A 20,355-nucleotide genomic window follows, 5' to 3' on the forward strand; every position below is an offset into this window, starting at 1 on the left:
TTAGTTTGTTTCTTTATTCAATTTTTGAACAGTGGTACTCAGTGAGTACATATTCAGTAAATGCAAATTATTTACATGGCAGTGCACTACAGGCATAAATCTAGACCCCTAGATAAAACATTATGGGTCATTCCCACAACCCACAGCTTTACTGTGCTCCAGCAAAGTATCCAAGTATCCTCCAGCAGTGACAACTCCTCCACAGTAGCAGGTGGGATTTTTCTTTTTTGAGGACGGCTCCTTTTCCCTGTCACTACGGATGGTCTGTTTATGTTTTGATCAAGAGCCTTTTTTTGGGCAGCTGAAGAGGAGAAGTCTATCTTACGGCCAACCTCTGACTGTATCTTGGTCACATTACCCAGCAAAACCCAGCATGCAGGTTCATCTGTAACAGTCCTGTGCCACAGATCAACACTGTTGCTTCTACATTAAACAGAAGAGCAGTGACGTGGGTGCAGGTCTCCACGACTCCGGCCTTACAGGTGCAGTGGGCGGCTTCAACCTTCCCTGTGATGCTCACAGTGACCCATGGCTGTAATGCTCGTTCATTCAGTCTTTGAGAGTGCAGGACCTGAAACACACACAAAGTTCATTTAAAGACAAGAACTATGAGCCAAGGCTGACATAAATGTGTTTAATCTACTTTATCATAAATGTAACAAAGTTTTTAGAAAGTTAGCACATACATGTTTCATTTCTTTATGTGTCCATCTATAGAAGGCTGCATGTTATAGTGTTAATCTGCCTGTTCTCTGTCAGAAACCTGCCTGCAGAAAATGAACCTAAAGTATGTAATGCAAGGATGTCATCACTTTAGAGATGGAGAAAGCATAAAGTGACAATTATGAATCCCTTAATATGATAAGGAGATTCTGCAGGTCATTAATCAATGTATAAAACTAAAATAAAATGTATTTTTAGTGACACAAGATACAAATATGGAAGCAAGATGTATAATTAGAATTATTTATAATAAATATGAATAAATTAGTGCAATTTCTTTAACCATAAAGAATAACTAAATCCTTCAGGACAATGTCACATCAGTGCACTGAACTCACTATGTTATCCCTCTAACAGCCTCCACATGTTCTCACTGTAATTTCCCCTCATGAATGAATTTATGCTGCACTAATCTGAATGTTTGCAGGGAAATCAAACGCATTTCACACGCAGTACTCAAGCTGACTTACCTTTGTTTGAATGACGACTTGTACGCGCTGACTCCACAGACAAGGTACGAAAATATGTCAGGCTACGTCAATAGCGGTTGGTCTTCAGGGTTTCTACTCCACAGCCGTGTTTCATACGGGTCCACATTTCCAATGCACGCTATTTTCTGCAAGTACCGCCGCTTCGCCTCTGGACGCAATCGGTCTCTATACAGTCCATTCTCTTTTGAGCTGCTTTTAAGCATCTTTCTTGTAGTCGTCGTTCCAACAGTGTGTTTGTTTTAATTCGTAGACCCCGAAAATGGCGCTGCGCTCCCATAATGCATTGCGGCGTGACGTCAACTCCAAAGCCCTATTGGAGGATCTGAGAGTCACTTCCGAGTTTGTTCTCAGAACGCGGTGTCACTACCCGATCCGTACCGGAAACCCGATCGGTACCCCGCATGCGCAAATCTTACGTCACTTCCTCTCTTTGCCAACATTGCGACATTCAATATATTTGAACGATACGGTTAGCGCCCAGTTAGCTCCTAGCATTTCTCAACAGCTCTGCCTCCTTTTCGACTCCCCGGGACATTTAAACAATGGATAATCCGTATACAAACAAATTCATGCTTTTCTCCTCAACAGAGAGCGTCCCCGATTGAACAACAGCGCCGTAAAATAAGAAGAATGGCGCCTAATTACAGAGTTAATAATACAGACTTAGCAATGTGTCACGTGAAGATTCATCAGCCAGATGAAGTGTTTACTGACAATTGACAGTGATAGCGGACATCATCATCACTATTCCAGTCAATCCTCTCCACACAGACAAGCATAAACACACTCGACTATCACTGAATCAAATTTAACACACGTTTGTAATGACGCCAATTCAGTTTACAATAGGGTTCATCCGCTCGGTCAGAAGGTGGCAGTATCCTCGTACACTGGGGAGTACACTGCCATTAAACGAACAGAAGAAGAAGAAAACATCTGCACATGCGCGGTACGGATCGGGTAGACCCGATTTGTACGGTCCGACTTTGCACATGCGCAGTAAGGATCGGGGAGTCCCGATCCGTAACTATCTTTTTATTTTTCGTTTTTGTCTACATTGTACTGAAATGCTTCATTATTGCAAACATTTTAAGATATACTTATTATTCTTAACATCTTAACCGATACTCTGACCCGTAACTATCGTAAAACGCTACGACCGGAAGTAGACACCTTTCGCGCATGCGCGGTACCGATCGGGTTTCCGGTACGGATCGGGTAGCGACACGCGGTATAGTTTCGTGCTGGATGTTATTTGAGAGAAGGAACGAGGTTTCGTTTTCAAGGACAGCAGAAGTTCCAACTGACCGTAAGAGAATTACGTTTTATGTAATATAATGTGCAGCTATTGTTACGATAGTAAGCTGTAGTAAACTACTTCCTTCTCATAGACAGTAGTGTTTAGGATCACCTCTGACTCTTTCCTTTGCGCAGATTCAGCATGTCGGCCCAAAATGCAATGAGGAGCAATAAAAAGCCATTCATGGGATTCTGTCCGGAGACCGCGGGCTAATTCTCAACAAAGTTTATGAGAATAAGCTGATCACTCAGCGGGAGTACAACAATCTTAAAAGCATCAACAATGCAAACGTGGAGACACACGTCAGTGAGCTCGTGGATACGATCATGAATAAAGGAGAAGATAAATGCAAAGACTTCCTGAACCTCCTGCAAACCGATGGCGCCATTAAAGAAACTTTCCCTCAGCTGGCGAGTTTACAACTGACTTACACCCCCCTTTTATCCAAGCCTGTCCAAGTGTCTTCATGTCAGCACGGTAACACACACGTAACACTGTATAGAAACGCTGTGTCTCCTGTTGTGTTTGGTTGTTTAACTCAGTTTTATTGTTCTTCCCTCAGATGTTCTGCCACAAGATGGGAATATGTCAAAGGTGAGATGCTGATGCAGAAACAGCCTCCTACACTTGTGACATCGCTTGAGACAGATATGTAGATGAAATTCTGTGGTTACGCAGCCTGTAGTAACACATATAAAATCTTGGTGTCCACTCTTTAGGATGTTTATCAAATCATTAGCCGGCCCGTCGGCCTCTGCGTGATCATAAACAATAAGAACTTCTTGGATGGTTCACCAAGAAGAGGATCAGATAAAGACGCCCGTAAGTTTCAGGGGCAGATTTTTTATTCTTTCTTGTTAGTATCTGGTGCTTAAATATTTTTCTCTAATTACATTTTTTGCAGAAAGCTTGGCAGAGGTGTTCAGCTGGCTGGGCTTCAGAGTGCTGATGTGTAAAGACCTGACCAAGGATCAGATGGATCAGGCACTGACGTTTGTTGCTTCCCTGGCAGACATGTCTCAGCTGCAGAAGTTCAACTTTAAAGAGTGGGATGGCAGCAGCTTTGTTGATCCTCAGCAGGTTCTTGAGCACGGTGATGCTTTCATCTGCTCTATTCTGAGTCACAGAAAAAAGGGTGTTGTTTTGGGAACTGACAGGGACCCCCTCCTCATTAAAGAAATTACCCGAAAGTTCAGGGGGTGTGACCAGTCTGTCCTCACTGGTAAGCCCAAAGTGTTCCTGATCCAGGCCTGCCAAGGAAGTAACAAACAGCGTGGAGTGCAGTTGATGGAGACTGATGATGATACTTCACCATTGACCATCCCTGAGGAAGCTGATGTTCTGGTTGCCATGGCCACTGTTGAAGATCATGTTTCATTTAGACATATAGTCAATGGAAGCTGGTTCATTCAGTCTCTTTGTGAGCAGCTGAAGGAGCGCTGTCCCAGGTAATTGTTTTAAAATCACCAAACACATGTGTACACTGACCCTGACAGTGATATCAACATGTTTTTGTATCTCTATAAATGCTCTTAGGGGCGAGGACATCGTCTCCATCCTCCACTACGTGAACGATGATGTAGCACATAGCGAGACCTCCTCGTTGGACAAGCAGATGCCTGAAGTGAGATTCACCCTGAGAAAGAAACTTGTGCTGCCACCTCAGCGCACCTGAAGTCATCATGGAAATACAGCACATCTTACTGTGCAACTAGGGATGCATGATTAACTCAGAGTTACTTATTCTGTTTCTTAAAATGTTTCCTTTATATTTTCCATCTTTCTCTCATCATTTTAAATCTTTTATTTTTCTAAATCTGAATCTCGCATTGAGGTGTTGCATTTTATTCATGTAGCAGTTTAATATCAAAGAATAAATCTCAGACTGGGAACACAACTGGTGTTATTTGTGTTGGGAGGTTTTTACATGTGCTGCAGTGAAGCTTCACGGGTGCTTTTCCTAAACTGAGCCTTTACATTCTTAAACCTAGTAACATTACCTAATCAATCAAAAAGGTTACTTTTTTTCTTCAAACAACAAATCTCACAACACTCTCCTGATAGTAACAATAAAAATGTTACATTTAACTTGTTATAATGTCTTTTAATTCTCTCAGAATACATCAGTTTGCTTCAGAACTGTTTGACTTGATTTCTCCCTCCACAAATCCTGAAAGATTACCATGGCTACTATATGTGGTTGAAAGAAACATGTTCCAGCAAAACCTTTTTTCAAAAATGTTGTTTATTTTCTTCTGTCCCTCATTTTGTTTTGTTTTTTTTTCATGTGGATCTCTGAACTGTTAGATGAAGATAAATACTTGATTTAAAAAAGGAAGGTGAAGTTCAGAGAAGGACATCCCAGTGTTTGAGTGGTCTGTGCTGGAGCAAAGAGACCACAGCTGAAGCCTATTATGGTTAATAGGTATTGCGTAAGTGCTGTAGGAAACATCTGCACTGGCCTTCTATCGTCTGATCACACATTGAAGTCATCTGGGCAGTGCTGGAAAGTAACAGTCTTAAACAATCTGTCTATACGCATTGAAATCGCTATAAATAGTACTGAATATATCCAGATTCAAGTCATGTCATAGATATTAATGTATGATATGCAGCTTATAAATGTTTGGGCTGCCTGCAGAGATGAGCATCTCCCTGTGGTTTGTGTGCTTTTACACTTTCAAGAACCTGGCTTTCTGATCACTGATTACATCAGTGATCTGATTACATCACTGATTACATCACTGATTACATCAGTTGATCAATGTTTATTGTTAGTCTTTCAACCCAGTGTTAATAGGGTTGAAATTGAATCCATAAAGAAAGAACGGGTAGAGCCAAAAAACACCTTTGGTTACACGCTTGTCCATAAGTGACAGTGGCTTCCTTCTCAGGCTCCTCAGAAGCTGGTGTGCCCTCTGACTCTCACCTCCCTGCACTCCTCCATCTCATCCTATATGCAAGTCTGACTGAGTGAAATCCAGAATTTAAAAAACTCTACATCACTCAGCCCTCTGCTTCCTGAAGTGTGGACACAGGTTGAAAATGTGGGAGTCTTGCTGTCCACTACAAAGGACACTGAATCAAACATTTGTTTAAGGTTTAGTGGGATAGGTTTACTGTACATTTCTGAAATCCTACTAAGTTTAAAATAAGAATTGCCAAGAATATTGAATGAAAAAAAATTGACTTTAGCAACAGAAACATAATATCTACAAATGTATCTATTTAGATTGTAAGGCCAACAAGGGACAATTGTTGAAAATTAGCAGTAGCTATAAACCTATGTGCGGTACATCAGTTTCATGTCTTGCACTTGAACTATGTTAAACTGCACTGTCCCTTTTAAATAAATAAATTCAAATGATCAAATTAAAAAAAAAATCACTTAAGCTCCCTTGTTGCTATAACATGTGAAATGGCCATCATTTTGAAAAGCAAGCATGTTGCCTGTGTTACGGATTCAAATATTGGGAATGGATACAAGAGGAAAACCAAAAATAACCACACTGGTCCGGCCGGGTCAAGTCAAACGATGATTTAATGAACACACGCGTGGGAGATGGACACCATACAGCAGACAGCATCAGATCTCAAAATGGTGGAGCCTTGATCAAACTCTTATAGCCTCTAATGGCCCCCACCTAATCATAAAAGCCTAAACATTCACATTCTTTCTCACACAGCGCCTAAGCTACGACCTTGGCTCCCTGTTTATCTGCTCCTGGTGAGGTGGGGCAGTATGCTCTGTTCTCTTCTAATCAGACAAATAAGGCGATGACTTTCTGTGAACAATATTTCTTATAACTCAGCAGTATAATGCATCATAAAACAATATCATTCATTCACAATAAATCAACAGTCTAATGTAATGCAAATCAGTTTACCAAATGTAATAATTATCACCTTCTTCTAGTTCAGGAGCATAATGCAAACTAAAACTACATAATAATTCACAATCTTTAATTAGGGGTCTAACATGGCATAAAATAATATTATAATCCGACAATTCCCCCTGATGAGCTCTTTAGACTTTATTTTATTGCTGTAGGCACCAGTGTCTTCCAGTCGGGTGATCCTCTGCTCTTGTTTCCTTCAACCTCAGGGGTTAGACAACCCTTCAGTCGTTGCACAGATCAGGGGATTATTCTGCCCCGATTTCAAACAATGATCTGTGTATTCTGGGATCACAGCTGTGTTCCCCAGGAAAAGGAACAGAAAGGTGTTCTCCTTATGACCAACAGCCTCTCGAACGTCGTTGGTGTGGTGTTCCTGGATTTCCGTCAACCCCTTCGTGGTTATCGCTGTGTTTATTTGATCCATCCTTTTTAGGTGACTAACTGGAGCCCAAAATGCCATGACACTTGAACCCAGTTGATGTTTCCGCAGTCACCGTAACTGTCTCTGCTGCCAAGGATCCTTAAGGGTTAAGTCTGCAGTTCACACTCATGTGAAGCTACAGCCTCCCCCCCTAGTCTCTGTCCTCCTACTCCTGCAAAAACAAAACAAAGCGAGACAAAACATCCACCCTTCTTTTACAGGCTGGGTGAATTGTTTGTAGACATGTACTAATCCTAAAGTCGGTATCGTTTTTGTCTCAGTGTCAAGTCAGTTTAAACATTTAGTCGTCAGTCCATCACAGTCCAGTCACATGCATACATTCACACACATTCATACCAGATATTGCTGATAATGGAGTCTCACGCGCAACCTAATCAAGCCTCCATCACCAGCAAGATGACGTCATCATTTTAAAGGAAAACAGTTCCTTGTTTTTTTTTTTTGGACTGGATTGACTCGCTGCAATCCTTTTAGGTTCAGGACTTCTCATGTGATCAATGTCCCATATAAGTGAATTTCTCCAGAGCCCATTATAATCATGGAGAAAAATACTTTGCAACTGTTTCTAGTAATCATGTTTTATAGCGCTTTAAAGTTCAATCTCTCAGGCCTGGATTAAAGAGCTGATTTGTTAAATCAGGAACTCACAAAATACCAAAATATCACCACCGGTGGATCACTCCTCTCAGATGTTCTTATTTCAGTGCACTGTAACAAAAGCAAAGACAAACGTAACCAATAAAATACTCATATAATAACAAATACTGGGGCCCGTTGGAAACATGTCCAAGCATAAAACCATCTTTCTCTCTCTTAGAGAAAGAAAACAATCCAAACCTCACTTATAAAATCAACCTAGTGTTAAGCAAAACCCAAAATCAACCAAAACTTCACCAGAAAGTTTTTCTCCGTCCCGGGACAATATTGTGTAAGCATACAGGTACCGTAACTTCTTTTGCACTGACAAAAAACATGTTGGACTTATTTCAGTCAATAGTGGACACTAGTTGCACACAAATGTTTTGCTTTGGTAGAAACTTAAACAACTGAGTTAAATCAACACAACCTTTTCATATTCAGTTAACCTATGCATTTTGAGTTCATATTACACGATTAAGACATGTTCAGATGGAGTAAGTTGAGCTCCTGGAATATTTTAATCCTTCACAATTCTGTCATTTTATTTCAACACTATTCAATAACTTTTATCCAAATTCTACTTGGTCCCTTAAATACTACATGTTGTCTTCATATTGCCTACGGTTCAACAAAGTCTAAATTCTGATTACCATAAAAATTGAATGGGTCTACAACAACTACCATCCTCCTATCTTTATCCTGATTGCAGGAGGGCTGGGAAATAACTCTAAAGTGATAGGTTACGAGGCAGGGTGCACCCCGAACAGGTCACCAGTCTATCACCTAGAAACAAACAATCATTTACACTTACATTCACGGATAATTTAGAATCATCAATTAACCTAGCTCTAATAGCTTCATGACTTTTCACTGTGGCAGGAAACCAGAATACCCAGAGAGAAACCACTGCAAACTAGCCAGACTGTGGACTTGCACCCAGGACCTTCTTACTGTGGAGCAACAGCACTCACCAGCATGCCAACAATGTAGGAAATACAGGGAAGCTATGATTTCCTGTTGAATTTTGTACAGATCTTTAAAGCCTGAGGCAATTGTGTTAAATACACGTGGGATGCTTAAGTAAATCCGAGGGCTGGCCCCCTTTTCTTTTTTTTCTTTTATTTATTTATTTATTTTTTTTCAGTGTGTTCCTCCTTCAATTAAATCTCAATCACAAACATGTGGCGCTCCGAAATAAGGCTCACACCGTTAATTCATCATTTTCACTCTGTACGCTGCTCCTTATCAGGCTGTGCGAAGCACAGTAAACAATTCAGTCGAGGCCTTGAGCCATAAACAGACATCACTCACAGACATTGTTTTCATAACCAAACTGCTCTAGACCCTGTCCCCTAAATCTACACAAATGCCCTCTGGGTGACATGAAATGCATTTAACCAATTAACAATCAATGGCTTCTTGTTGTTGTAACAGATTCTGTATTTGGAGGTTTGTGTGCAGCATTTTGCGTATCAGCATAGCATTTGTTAGTAAAGCATTCTTCATTGCATCAGCGTGTGTGTATCACTCTTCATTGCACAAACATGTATATGTATGTGTGTGTGTGTGGATCACTTCTCAGTGAATTGAATCAGCATTTCGATTTGTGTGTGTGTGTGTGTCATTTCTCAGTCAATCAACGAGTGCATATGTGTTCATATGGATGTTTCTCTTGCTTCTGAGTCAGTGTATGTAGATGTGTGTGTTTGTGTGTGTGTGTTTGTGTTCATCACTTTCCTGTTCTGGTGTTCTGGGTAAACCATGGCCTGAAGCGTGCTCTGGGGTCCTGCTCTCCTCCTTTTCAGTCCGTTTGGGTCCATTGGTGCTGCTGCCCAAAGTTCTGTCCATACTGGTTCTGACCCCAATTGAGGCAGTCCTTTTCTCCAGTGTCCTGCATCTTCTCCTTGTCCAGCTCCTCCTTAACTTGACCCTTTTTGCTTCTGTAGGTCCTTCAGGGTTTGCTCCTGCTGTTGGAGCTTCTCGTCAGGTTTGGCAACCTCCTGCTCCAGCAAGCTCCGGCCTGATTTTAAGTCCTGTATCTGGGACTCCAAGCCTGACTGATGGGTTCGATTAGCAGCCAGCTCCTCCTGAGGCATGCTCAGTTTCTGCTCTGATGTCTTGAGCTCTCACTGAGGGAAACCTCAGAGTCTTTTCCGTACACGTCAGATTGAAGTTTATTGATGTTTTCCTTGCTTTGCTCCACGGCCTTCTGCAGCTCTGCTGTTCGGCTCTTCTCAGAGGTCAGCTCCTGACCGAGCCCCGACACCTGTGCCTTCAGCTTATGTTCTTCTGCTGCTTTTGTCCAATCTGAGGTGCCTCCTGACCTCAGTCACTCCTCGTATCTCTGGCACGCCCTTTTCGCTGCCCGATCCTCCGTGTTGGTCCGTCACTGTCCTGCACAGTTTTAATGCAGAGTTGTTAAGGTCAGCATTCTTTTGCTCGGCCTCACTTTTCATCCGGGCTTAATAGGCGTCTCGTCACAGCTCTGTCAGCTGAAGCTGTCTGGAAATCTCCCCCGTGTAGTGAAATGGGCCTTGGATTTAACGTTCTCCGTCTCCGCTGCATGAGATCTCTTTCCTGCAGCACTGTTGACATTCTCAGGCTGTTGTTGTGGGTCCAGCTGCTGTAGCATTTGGTCAGGGTCACATCAAAGATGGTAGAAGGGAGAGCAAAGATGGTAGAGGGGAGAGCAGGAGTCCAGGTCAGCCTCGGCTTTCCGGGCCGACAAAGCAGCCTGTAATTAAGCATAAAGAGAAAAAACAAAAACAAAAACAAAAACAGACGAACAGGAAAATGATGTTGTTTGAAAATAATGTTGTTTTGGCTGTGTTATTCAGAGAGGGGCCAGGCCCTGTGTCAGCCTTCTCCCCCCCTTTTTTTTGTTTTTTCTCACTATATAATCAACTCATAACCCACCAAGTTGACAGGACAACACAGGTACACGTTAAAATTCTTAAGATCATGTTTAATAATTCAAAAAAGGAATTTTATTTCATTCAATAATCTCTTGTATTAATCAATCAGAGGAAAACATGTCACAGTTTGACTCTTTTAACCACTAAATTTGTTGTTTCATCACTGGTTTGTGATTTACCAGTGTCTGTCTTTTTGAAGTCAAGTTGTTGTCCTGCAACCCAGAGAGTTTAATTGTTAGTAGTGGATAGACTTTATCATTTAACATCAGGTGTATGTTAAGTTTTGCTGCTTTAAACTTGCTGGAAAATCTTCACGTGTTCATGAATGTAAGCTGTTTCTTCATTGCGTGTGTGTGCGTTTGTGGGTTATTTTAACTTTTTCTCCAACAAGGCATTTCTCTAGCACTTGCCTTTCTCATACATTTCTCTGGTTGTGTGTGTATTTTTATTTTGTTTCCCAAATTTTGATTTCCCACCTTAAATAACAGCATTCCATGTCTTCAGCCAGGAATTAGAGCTTGCTTGTGAGATTCAGGGACACATGGTGCCAAAAACAATTCAGTGAAAAACTTGCCTGAACATTTCCAGTGATGGTAACCGATAACTGGAGGAGAAGATGTCCTTTTAGCTTCTTTTTCGGGTGGGGACAAAGTGAGAGGTCAAGCTGTAAAATTTTGAGCCAGAGCTTGGCATGTGTGTCGTCCCAATTTTATTAATCTATCCTTTTGCTGCTGTACTCAGGTTTCCAGGTTGAGAGAAATCCACCTGTATTAAGAGACTAAAACATTCATTTACTATTTTTCTTAAAACATCCATTTGGTTCATCTGCCTAGATTTTACTCTCTCTCTTGGTGCATAGTTCACACAGTCAGGCAGTTGCCTTTTATGGGCATGCAAGTTTCCGGTCACTTACCCCCAGCAGCTGCGAAGCCGTCTCTCCCATATCAAAACTCAGCCAAACATTAAACATTCACCGTAGTCATTCAAAACTTTATTTGTAATATTATAATCAGCAAAATCAGCGTTTTAATTACAGGCATGTTTCATTGTTTGCAAATCATAATTATAAAACTCAATAACACGCTAAACAGGAAGTCCTCTGTGGGCTTCACAGCAGCCACCTCATTTGCATGTTCACACACTATCTAAAAATAGCTCGCAGCGCTGCAGCGCGCTATCGTCACACACAGCCTCGTTTCACACTCAACTCTCTATTATATTACAAAGACGTCTTATATTTACAATCACTCTCAGGCCTGAAAGTTTTAGCGCCTACACAATTTTGACAAATTTAAGATAACGGGTCCAACCGAAGAAAGTCCAACTTTTTTGTAATCAATTAACCAGTATCAGCCTCTAACTGTATCTGGCCTCATCTCTAAAGTCCCTAACTCAATTTAAAGTGTCCAAAAAAGCGCAGATAAGGAGCCTCTAACTCCTAGCTTGTTCCAGGATGCCCTGTACCCCACAGTCAAGCCAACTGAACTAACCCTGTTCGCCGACAGGTCAAGGTCGCGCGTCCGCGGCCAGGAGGGAGCGTAACCTCCGGGCTATGCGCCTCTTAGTGGCCTCTAACCACCGTTCTAACAAAATTTATAATACTTTTAAACAACAGACAACACCCAAAAAACAAGAGTATGACTGAGGCAGATGCAACGTTATGGACAATGGAGCCTCGAACTCTCAACATGGCCAACACAGATGCAATCTTTTAAACCAATGGAGCCTCTAACTCACAAACTGACCAATTCCCTATCAAACTACCTGAGCCTCTAACTCAGTATTATTTTACTTTATCTTGAGCCTCTAACTCAGTATTATTTTACTTTACCTGAGCCTCTAACTCAGTATTATTTTCCTTTACCTTGAGCCTCTAACTCAGTATTATTTTCCTTTATCTTGAGCCTCTAACTCAGTATTGTAACTTATAAGCTTATTTCAAGTTTCAAAACTCATGAGATTTTTCATCAAAATCAAAACAGGCCTTCACCAGTAATTTCAGTGAGTAGACTTTTAATTTATACAGACCAATTTGGCACAGTTTGGATTTACATTCAACAGGTTGTGCCTCACCTTTAAATGTGCCGGCTTGCCCACTCACGTCAGACCACTGGCTCGTGCCTGCCCGTTCAACCACCTCGGACCGTCCAAACCTCCAAAACTTCCATCCCAATACCACAGGACGAGCCCCCAAAACTGATACGGATTCAAATATTGGGAATGGATACAAGAGGAAAACCAAAATAACAACACTGGTCCGGCCGGGTCAAGTCAAACGATGATTTAATGAACACACGCGTGGGAGATGGACACCATACACAGACAGCATCAGATCTCAAAATGGTGGAGCCTTGATCAAACTCTTATAGCCTCTAGTGGCCCCCACCTAATCATCAGGGCCTAAACATTCTTTCTCACACAGCGCCTAAGCTACGACCTTGGCTCCCTGTTTATCTGCTCCTGATGAAATGGGGCAGTATGCTCTGTTCTCTTCTAATCAGACAAATGAGACGATGACTTTCTGTGAACAGTATTTCTTATAACTCACAGTACAATGCATCATAAAACAATATCATTCATTCACAATAAATCAGCAGTCTAATATAATGCAAATCAGTTTACCAAATGTAATAATTATCACCTTCTTCTAATTCAAGAGCATAATACAAACTAAAACTACATAATAATTCACAATCTTTAATTAGGGGTCTAACATGGCATAAAATAATATTATAATCCAACACGTGTTTTATTTATTTATTTTGTACTCTCTTATACCTCGGCCAGGTCCGCGGCTCCGAACCATAGTAAAGGGACCTCTGGCTAATATGTTGGGTTCCGTGTCGGGCTCATAGCTGGGAACTAGCTTTACTGTCTGGGTCAAATTTGCTAGCGAGAGACAGAGAGAGGCATTGAAATGTTGCTCCAATGGAAATGATTGTTTTGGAGGCGGCAAACACAGTGTGCAGTCGAGTCATGACCTCTTACAACTGGACTCGTCAGGCACTCTGCACTGGCTGCAGTGGTTATTATTATATTTACATGCTTACATCTCCCGTTTCTAGTCGATAGCAACTCATACTTTTTGACTTTCCTTTTTCTCTCTTCCTCGTGCTCACAAACACACATAACACCAGGGGCAGTCCCACACATTCTCCCTGCAACACGAACTACACTGCCCATTAGGCTACATTCTTTAGGGCTATGCCTGTAACACTCTGCTCATATTGCCTTTATATTAAATAATTTTTTGCATATTAATCTTTAAAAAATATTTCTTCATGTCATTATGCGGGCCGCAAGATTGAGACCCAGGCATTAGAGCCTCTTATTGCACATTGGATTTCCACCGGCGTGGAATTACCAAAAAATAAAGAGGGGATAGCTTACAATATGAAACAGGAAAAGACCACCGTGTTATCCATCTGTTTTTACAAAGTAACTGTATTCTGATTATTACCTTTTTAAATGGTAACTTTAACGGAAAACAGTTACACTTCTTTTGTATTTTAAATATGTAATGCCGGTACATGTATGCAGTACTCCCCAACACTGACTGTCATGAACAAATTTTTCACCAAAAAATTTAAACCTAATTTTTCATGATTTATTTGGTTAACAGATTACTCGAGTAATCAATGAAATAATCGATAGATTAGTTGATTACAAAAATAATTGATAGCTGCATCCCTAACTCATTGCATACGTCAGGCTAGGGTTGGGTCCAGGGCAACTGTCAGTTGTGAATTAGTTAATTTGGTATCATTTACCAACATTCATACTACCTTTATACTGATCAGAGGTTGATAAGCAGCCCAGATAGTTCATGTAACATCTGCCTATATACTGCACAATGTCCTTCTTCTTCACTTAATCCTTGCTTTTGGCTTCGTTCACTTCCCCTTCTTCATTTCTAAAGTCAACCTTCAGAGTACCATTTAAATCTACCTAGCTACATTCCCCCCCTGACACCACCTTGCAGTATCCTCTCTCTTTACGATTCTGCATAAGATGTAGTTTGATGTAGTTCACCTTTGTGAACCTTTCTCCACTCTTATAATTCACTTCTACCTTCTTCTTAAAGTATGTGGTCACCACAGCTATTTTTATCCTTTTCACAAAATCCACTACCATGTGTCCTTTTGCATTTTTTGTTCTTAACACCACATCTATTCAATATGCCTCTGATTTAAGGTGGTATGCGTGCTTTCGCATGGAGAAAAGGGGTGTGTCTTTGGCACAGACGGGGAAAAGGTGTTTCTGAAAGATCTGATGCTCCCCTTTACAAGTGGAAGAGTCCCTACCTTGTCAGGGAAGCCCAAACTCTTCTTCATTGAAGCAAGTCAGGGTGATGAATACCAGAAAGGATACTATCCCTGCAGCAGAGAGGACGAGAACCAAAACAAAGGAGCACTGCAATCAGACGCCTCAGTCCCTGATAAGGCAGTGCTAGTGCCTGAACTAGCAGACTTTCTGATCGGCATGGCCACATTGCAGGACTTCGGATCATTTCGAAACACAGTCACGGGATCTATCTACATCCAGGAGCTGTGCAAGCAGCTGACAATAGCAGCAAGAAGGTGAGTTGAAGTGATTAGTTTCTTTATGGCAGACCATACTACTCTCATATGGGAAGGTCATAGTGCAGTAGTTTCCAACAAAGTAGATTTTTTTTAATGTAATTTCTGTTACATACAGTTCGGTCCATAGAATTATGGACAAAGACACAAATGTAGTAGTTTTTCCTCTGTAGAGCGCCTCAATACATTTTCACACAATCAGACCTTGTGCTTTCATTCAAGGGGTTTTACAAAAAGCACAGTCTTAACTGTTTTAAAATTACACCCATTTTCTGAGGCTCAAAAGTCATCAGGGAAGACAAATCAAATGCATCAAATCTCTGTACATTTCTGTCTTCCTGCTTTTGGTGCTTTCAAACATGGTGTTGGCATGAGCTGCGTGTTTTGTTAAAATTATCCAAGATGTATCCTTTTTGTTTCACGTGTGTTCCTTCCAGACAGGAGATGGATGATATCCTCACTGTCCTGACACGTGTGAACAGGGAGGTCAGCAAAGGAGAGTATTTATCCCACAAACAAATGCCACAGCCCAACTACACTCTCACCAAGAAGCTCGTCCTCAAATTTGTATGACCCGACTGTGACCAAATACAACACTGCATGTCTACACAATTCCCGGATTCACATTACAGTTTACACTGTGTGTGTGTTTGGTTTGATAAATGTGATTTTTGTAATTATGAACTGAATAAAAATTATCCACAGTGGCAAATGAAATGGTACATTTTTGTCATTTCTTAAATATAAATAGGAATTTTTTATTTGGTGTTTTCCAAACTCTAGAAAAGTGTTTTTCACCTAAGAATCATAAAATCAAATCTTACACTCTTACACCACTTCTTAATATTTGAGCAACTGCCAAACATAAACATTACAGGTAAAGGAGCTGCCGAGGTGTAATAGGTTATATAAGGTACTGGTTAAAATGCTGCTTCAAACCAGACAGCGATACATCATATAGACCAGTGTTGTACCTCTCTCTTGACCTCTGTATACAGTGACAACCACAGGTGAATGAGACAGGTTGCATAAAGCACTTTGAGCCCTCAAAGAAGAAAAAAACATTATATAAGAATCACACACCAAAAGTTTTACATTTGGATCCGTCACTGCATAAGAGCTGGACTGATTTCATTGCAGGTCTTGTGTTATCTGGCATGCCTCAACCCATTCTTCCCGTTTCCTTTTAAGAATGGCTTGTTGACAGCCACCCTTCCACGAAGACCTTGTCTGATGAGACTTAAGTGAACAGTAGCTGGATAAACTGAAGGGCCAGATCTCTCAGGTGCTAGATTTTCTTCATATTTATTAGGGACATGGATTTCATGTACTGTTCACCTGCTGTAGATAGTTTTCTGTCCACTATCTTTATAGGGACTGACAGTTTGCATCCGATAAATTTGAAGAAATGTGTTTTTAGAAAGTGCCTAAAGATAAAGGAAAAACATCCTCAGATCAGATAAAAGAATTGGACTAAAAATGATTGAAGAAGCAGCCAATGATTATTGTTTAAGACCGCTTTGAAAAAAGAAGAAGCAAATTCTGGATACTGTCCCTTCAGCTTGGGGCCTGAAGAGGATGGGAGGGAGACACAATTCTTCTTGGAAGGAAATGCAGACCCGGGGAGAGAGTTTGAGACAGTGCCTTCAGAAGCAGACTTTCTGATAGGCATGGCCACCGTGGAGGATTTCGTGACGTTTCAAAACAGAGTCACAGGATGTATCTACACCCAGGAGCTGTGCAAGCAGCTGACAAGATCAGCAGAAAGGTGAGAGAAATAGGATACAATGCTACTTTGGAAGAAAACAGTAATATGTAGGTCTGCTTTTGGTGATGTAAGATGTGCTTATGTAAAACATCAGAAAGGTCAATGTTTCAAATATTCCAAAAATTCAAGTTGTCTTTTTTTAGTGTGTTTCTGATGTTTTCCTTGCAGTCAGGAGATGGATGATATCCTCACTGTCCTGACACGTGTGAACAGGGAGGTCAGCAAAGGAGAGTTTTTCATCCACAAATACAAACAAATGCCAGAGCCCAGATTCACTCTCACCAAGAAGCTCGTCCTCAAACCTGTCACCCGCCTGTGACCAAAAATAAGTCCCAGATTCACATAGACTTGATGAGCCTGGTTTACAGTGTGTATGTATGAATGAATTTCTATTTTGATCTCATCTCAAGAATCAAATAAAATATCATAGTATATAAAATGTGGTTATAAAATCTAGCTTCTGAAATTGTTTGTCACAGTCTGGCTGGCAGACCGTGGAGGTGTAGGGAAGGAGGACCCAGGCGCGGTGCTCTGTGTCTAAACAGTGCATTTATTCACAGTGTATGGAACTAAACAACAATAAATCCCCGTGCTTTCCCCAGACTCCCGTGTCGTGTCTTCTCCCAGTGTTTGTGCTCTCTGCTCCAGTGTCTCAGCACTCCCCGTGCTGCTGCTGTCTGGCACTCCACACCTCTCCTGGGAACACAATAGAAGCAGCCGTCAGGACACATACAACCACGGGCGCACGCACGCACACACACACACACACACACACACACACACACACACACACACACACTAACCAAGCTTAACTGGGTGACTAACGTGGAGTCTCACGCAATGATCCCGCGTCGTGGGGGAGCTCCAAGACTCTCCTAAGTAGCTCCCCCGACGAGGCCTGATCAGCAGGTGTGTGGCTTCGGGTGTGGCCAGTCCGCCAGCAGGGCCACACCCACTAGGCCTGAAGGCGCCCGCAAACCGGCGCTCGCCAAAACACATATACACACACACACACACCCGCAAACAGGGAGAAGGACAGCAATACCAAATATACATACAATAATAATATAATTCATAACTGGTCAGGGACCCTGGGTCGTCTTTTTTTCTGCCACATAATTATACGCTACTGAATTGTGATTAAGTGGTGGTCATTTGTTTTACAAACCGTTCCTCCACATTTAAAAACTGATTAATAATGCCATTTAATGTGTACATGTAATTGAATTTGGGCACTGAGGTGATTACTAAAATGTATATTATTGTGTTTTCATTGGTGTTTACAAATAGGCAGAAGTGCCTGTGTCCTATATTTAAAGTTGGGGAGACATCATACTTTTGGTGCTGCTGGTCTAATAAAATCAGAGTAGTAGTACTTTTCAGAGTAGTCTACATCACCTGAGTGGGAACCAGATTCCTTCACCTTCTATATGCTCTGGTTTCAGACTTTCAAGCATCCAACCCACAACTTGTTATGACTAATTACAGATATATGTTAAGTACAATTTCAAAAGAAATTACATAAGAGTAGTAGAAATATGGTGACAATTATTATAAGCAAATTACTTTCTTTTGGGACATGAATTCAATAAATAAAAAGGAAAATTTCACTGTCGTATATTTTGTTTTCAACCCTTTATTTGTAGAAACGTGTGATATTTTGTTAGGTCCTGTGTATGATATACAACAAATGAACTTGTATACTTAATGACTCAAAACAAAAAGAAATATAATAATAGACAATTATAAAAAATTATATATTTTTTAAAAGGAATGACTGGTGATGTTTTTCTTTATAGTTTAATTCAAAATTTTGGTTTTGGTGTTTAATTATTCCAAATTCCTCAGCCCTTTTTTATTCAAGTATACAGTGACTGTCTCACAGCTGGCCTTTTAATGGGAAATTAAACTGGCTATAAATCCCTAAAGCTGTAAACATGTTTATTCTTTTAGAATAGAATAGAATAGAATAGAATTCAACTTTATTATCATTGCACATGTCACAAGTACAAGGCAACGAAATGCAGTGTGCATCCATCCAGAAAGTGCTTTAGCAATAATATAGATATATTACAGAATATTGATCTATTATAGGTATTTTACAATGTACATGGTGTGAAGTTATATTATGAATATGATATAACTATAGGTATGTACAGGCTGTAGTGAGTGTACAAGCTATGTACAGGCTATGAACAGGATATAAATATGGTTAAAACTATGAAAACTATACATAGTTTGCAGTATAGTGTTTTTGTAGTGTTGGGCATTTTAACATGAGTCTGTGAGGCCTGAAATGAGCTTCACCCTGAGGAAGAAATTTGTGCTGCCACCTGGGTGCAACAGAATCACCACAAATCACCATCTAAATCACCGCAGCACACCTTACTCCATAATTAAGAATAGATGATTAATTCAGGGTTTACCATACCATATTTCTTGCAATATTTTCTGTCCGTTTTTATCATTCTAAATCTTTTATTTTTCTAAATTTTAAAGTTACATGGAGTCAATTCTAAGTCAGTCAAAACAGTTTAAGCTGACTTATACTTGCTTTATTCTTATTAAACTACTTTAAAACTAAATGTAAAATTATGTTAATATTCCCACATGAGGAGAATAAGACCCGAAGGTGCATCTTGCTTTGAGTCATTTTAATTTTTGTAACCTTTGGATTCATGTGTGATTGACTTCATTTTCAGGTTTAGTGTCTGATTACTTTAAATGGAACATAAATGTAGCGGGAATATTTTCGTGTGTTTAGAAGTTCTGTTTTTTTGAATTAATGGCCAAAGGACATTCAGTAATCCTACAAACGTCACTACTGTTTAGTTTTCTGTTTTCATTTATGTCTGAAGTGATAGCGGAGCTTTACATTTTCATTTTTCAGAAATCCCTCAGTCAGAACATGGTATATTATGTTTAAATGGAAACTAATACTGTGCTAACTTAAGCCTGTTAAACGTCATAATTCCTGTTTTCATGGATGCCTTAGTGTTAAACTTAATTGTTACACTTGGTAGAGCAGCTACATCGATCATTTTATGAAAGATGAAACAATTTAGACAGTTTGTAACTCTCAGTGACGCTGCAGGGTTAGTTTGACTTTGAGAACTGAAGAGGAGTTTGGACCCAGAAGCCGCTATGTCACGGCCGGGTGTGCCGTGTGTTTTTGGAACAGGACCCAAAAGCAGATGCTGACAGAGGAGTTGCAGGTTTTAACAAAAAGCAAGCCTTCATTGCGGCCGATAACATTAGCAACATAAAACTATGAATAAACTGTGAAAAAACTATAACCAAACTGTGAAACCTATGACAACTATGGAAGACTATGACTACTGTGGAGAGATTAACAGATGACCTGACAATGGCTGTGTCCAAATTCAGGGGAAGAATGCTCAGAAGGATCGGTAGGATCCTTCGACGGCCGGTGTCCGGGTAGGACGTGTTGGATTATAATATTATTTTATGCCATGTTAGACCCCTAATTAAAGATTGTGAATTATTATGTAGTTTTAGTTTGTATTATGCTCTTGAATTAGAAGAAGGTGATAATTATTACATTTGGTAAACTGATTTGCATTATATTAGACTGCTG

At 40.5% G+C, this 20,355-nt stretch overlaps 3 protein-coding genes and 2 long non-coding RNA genes across 5 annotated transcripts; 3 read left to right on the forward strand and 2 right to left on the reverse strand.

The window, feature by feature from the left end:
- On the reverse strand, positions 1 to 2,344 carry LOC146498230 (uncharacterized). The gene is made up of 2 exons (XR_014870949.1): positions 1,194 to 2,344; positions 1 to 571 (listed from the first exon to the last, which is right to left on the reverse strand). It is a non-coding gene; the product is annotated as an uncharacterized LOC146498230 (long non-coding RNA).
- A 98-nt stretch (positions 2,345 to 2,442) lies between these two features.
- Positions 2,443 to 4,411, forward strand: LOC146498231 (caspase-8-like). The gene is made up of 5 exons (XM_085141934.1): positions 2,443 to 2,991; positions 3,077 to 3,108; positions 3,234 to 3,336; positions 3,419 to 3,962; positions 4,051 to 4,411. The coding sequence occupies exons 1-5, from the start codon at positions 2,841 to 2,843 to the stop codon at positions 4,187 to 4,189; spliced, it is 969 nt and encodes a 322-aa protein (XP_084998060.1). The 5' UTR covers positions 2,443 to 2,840; the 3' UTR covers positions 4,190 to 4,411.
- A 2,654-nt stretch (positions 4,412 to 7,065) lies between these two features.
- Positions 7,066 to 12,976, reverse strand: LOC146498232 (uncharacterized). Its single transcript, XR_014870894.1, has 2 exons — positions 12,274 to 12,976; positions 7,066 to 12,240 (listed from the first exon to the last, which is right to left on the reverse strand). It is a non-coding gene; the product is annotated as an uncharacterized LOC146498232 (long non-coding RNA).
- Positions 12,977 to 13,686: 710 nt separating this feature from the next.
- On the forward strand, positions 13,687 to 15,573 carry LOC146498233 (caspase-8-like). The gene is made up of 2 exons (XM_085141563.1): positions 13,687 to 14,989; positions 15,427 to 15,573. The coding sequence occupies exons 1-2, from the start codon at positions 14,682 to 14,684 to the stop codon at positions 15,560 to 15,562; spliced, it is 444 nt and encodes a 147-aa protein (XP_084997689.1). The 5' UTR covers positions 13,687 to 14,681; the 3' UTR covers positions 15,563 to 15,573.
- A 241-nt stretch (positions 15,574 to 15,814) lies between these two features.
- LOC146498234 (caspase-8-like) lies at positions 15,815 to 17,557 on the forward strand. Its single transcript, XM_085141564.1, has 2 exons — positions 15,815 to 16,757; positions 16,926 to 17,557. Exons 1-2 carry the CDS (start codon positions 16,660 to 16,662, stop codon positions 17,074 to 17,076), a joined length of 249 nt encoding a protein of 82 aa, XP_084997690.1. The 5' UTR covers positions 15,815 to 16,659; the 3' UTR covers positions 17,077 to 17,557.
- Positions 17,558 to 20,355: the final 2,798 nt, after the last annotated feature.

This window comes from Neolamprologus multifasciatus, chromosome 18, assembly GCF_963576455.1.
Source record: "Neolamprologus multifasciatus chromosome 18, fNeoMul1.2, whole genome shotgun sequence".
Classification (NCBI taxonomy): Eukaryota; Metazoa; Chordata; class Actinopteri; order Cichliformes; family Cichlidae; genus Neolamprologus; species Neolamprologus multifasciatus.

What these genes read in the sequence shown, in the direction of transcription:
- LOC146498231 (XM_085141934.1), top strand. Translation starts at nt 2,841, where the DNA reads ATGAATAAAGGAGAAGATAAATGCAAAGACTTCCTGAACCTCCTGCAA. An exon ending in AGTGTCTTCATGTCAGCACG is followed by an intron (nt 2,992 to 3,076) that starts GTAACACACACG and finishes TTCTTCCCTCAG; the next exon opens with ATGTTCTGCCACAAGATGGG. An exon ending in CTGAAGGAGCGCTGTCCCAG is followed by an intron (nt 3,963 to 4,050) that starts GTAATTGTTTTA and finishes AAATGCTCTTAG; the next exon opens with GGGCGAGGACATCGTCTCCA.
- LOC146498234 (XM_085141564.1), top strand. Translation starts at nt 16,660, where the DNA reads ATGGCCACCGTGGAGGATTTCGTGACGTTTCAAAACAGAGTCACAGGA. An exon ending in CTGACAAGATCAGCAGAAAG is followed by an intron (nt 16,758 to 16,925) that starts GTGAGAGAAATA and finishes TTTTCCTTGCAG; the next exon opens with TCAGGAGATGGATGATATCC.
- LOC146498233 (XM_085141563.1), top strand. Translation starts at nt 14,682, where the DNA reads ATGCTCCCCTTTACAAGTGGAAGAGTCCCTACCTTGTCAGGGAAGCCC. An exon ending in CTGACAATAGCAGCAAGAAG is followed by an intron (nt 14,990 to 15,426) that starts GTGAGTTGAAGT and finishes TGTTCCTTCCAG; the next exon opens with ACAGGAGATGGATGATATCC.